The following is a 791-nucleotide window of genomic DNA, read 5'->3' on the forward strand; positions in this document are numbered from 1 at the left end:
ACTATTATTATTATCACACTAAATTATGGGACTTTTGTCATATAAGATATCAGTTTCTGATTTTAAGAAATGAAGGAAAGGACTAATTATAAAATGTCTAGAATGACTTGATCATTTGTACTAAGATTTAGTATGGTGTCTTAAGTTTGACACTCTCTATGTGGCTATTCATTTTTCAGAGAAGTGGCTGGCTTATTAGCATTTTCACTTGGAGGAGTTGGCATATATTGGTAAGTATTTGTGAGTGTAATCATCTCTCATTTGATGTTTCAATGTGGACATTCCTTTTTAACTCCTACTGTGAAGCAAAACTCTGGTAATACACTAGTGGGAAATCTTAATTGAAATCTCTCAAGTAAATTTTGCTGTTTTACCATTATTATTGTCATAAATACCATTTTAATTCCTTTTAACTGTGTGTAATGTTTGTGTCCTTTCTTAGTGTTGACATGGGACAGTCAAACATAAAACGTAGGACAAAGAAAAAAAGGTAGCACCAGTGTTACTGCAAGCTTTGAATTGGGTGCTGTGCATTATTGCTAAAAGAAGCACACACTTTTTGTGCACTGAAATTAGTCTAATGGAAGGCACTCTTTTTTTATTCATATATTTGGATTTTAAGATTGCTGACAACACTTTCTTTGTAGAATGGCCAAAAGAACATACCTTAATGGCGGATATGTCAGACTGCTGTACTCTCTGCTTCTTATAACAGGGGCTTGACTTGTTTTTACTGAAGTACGAGTATCAGTTAATATATATTTTTGTTATGTTAACATTGCAATCATTCC

The 791-nt window shown here is 32.9% G+C and overlaps 1 protein-coding gene across 1 annotated transcript in view; it reads left to right on the forward strand.

The window, feature by feature from the left end:
* Positions 1–791, forward strand: part of LOC119585901 (GPI ethanolamine phosphate transferase 1-like) — an 18475-nt gene that overhangs the window by 6350 nt on the left and 11334 nt on the right. The window contains exon 6 of the mRNA XM_037934624.1: positions 180–230. Within this exon, the coding sequence (XP_037790552.1) occupies positions 180–230 (51 nt within the window). The remainder of the gene's footprint in view (positions 1–179; positions 231–791) is intronic.

This window comes from Penaeus monodon, chromosome 20, assembly GCF_015228065.2.
Source record: "Penaeus monodon isolate SGIC_2016 chromosome 20, NSTDA_Pmon_1, whole genome shotgun sequence".
In the NCBI taxonomy this organism is placed as follows: Eukaryota; Metazoa; Arthropoda; class Malacostraca; order Decapoda; family Penaeidae; genus Penaeus; species Penaeus monodon.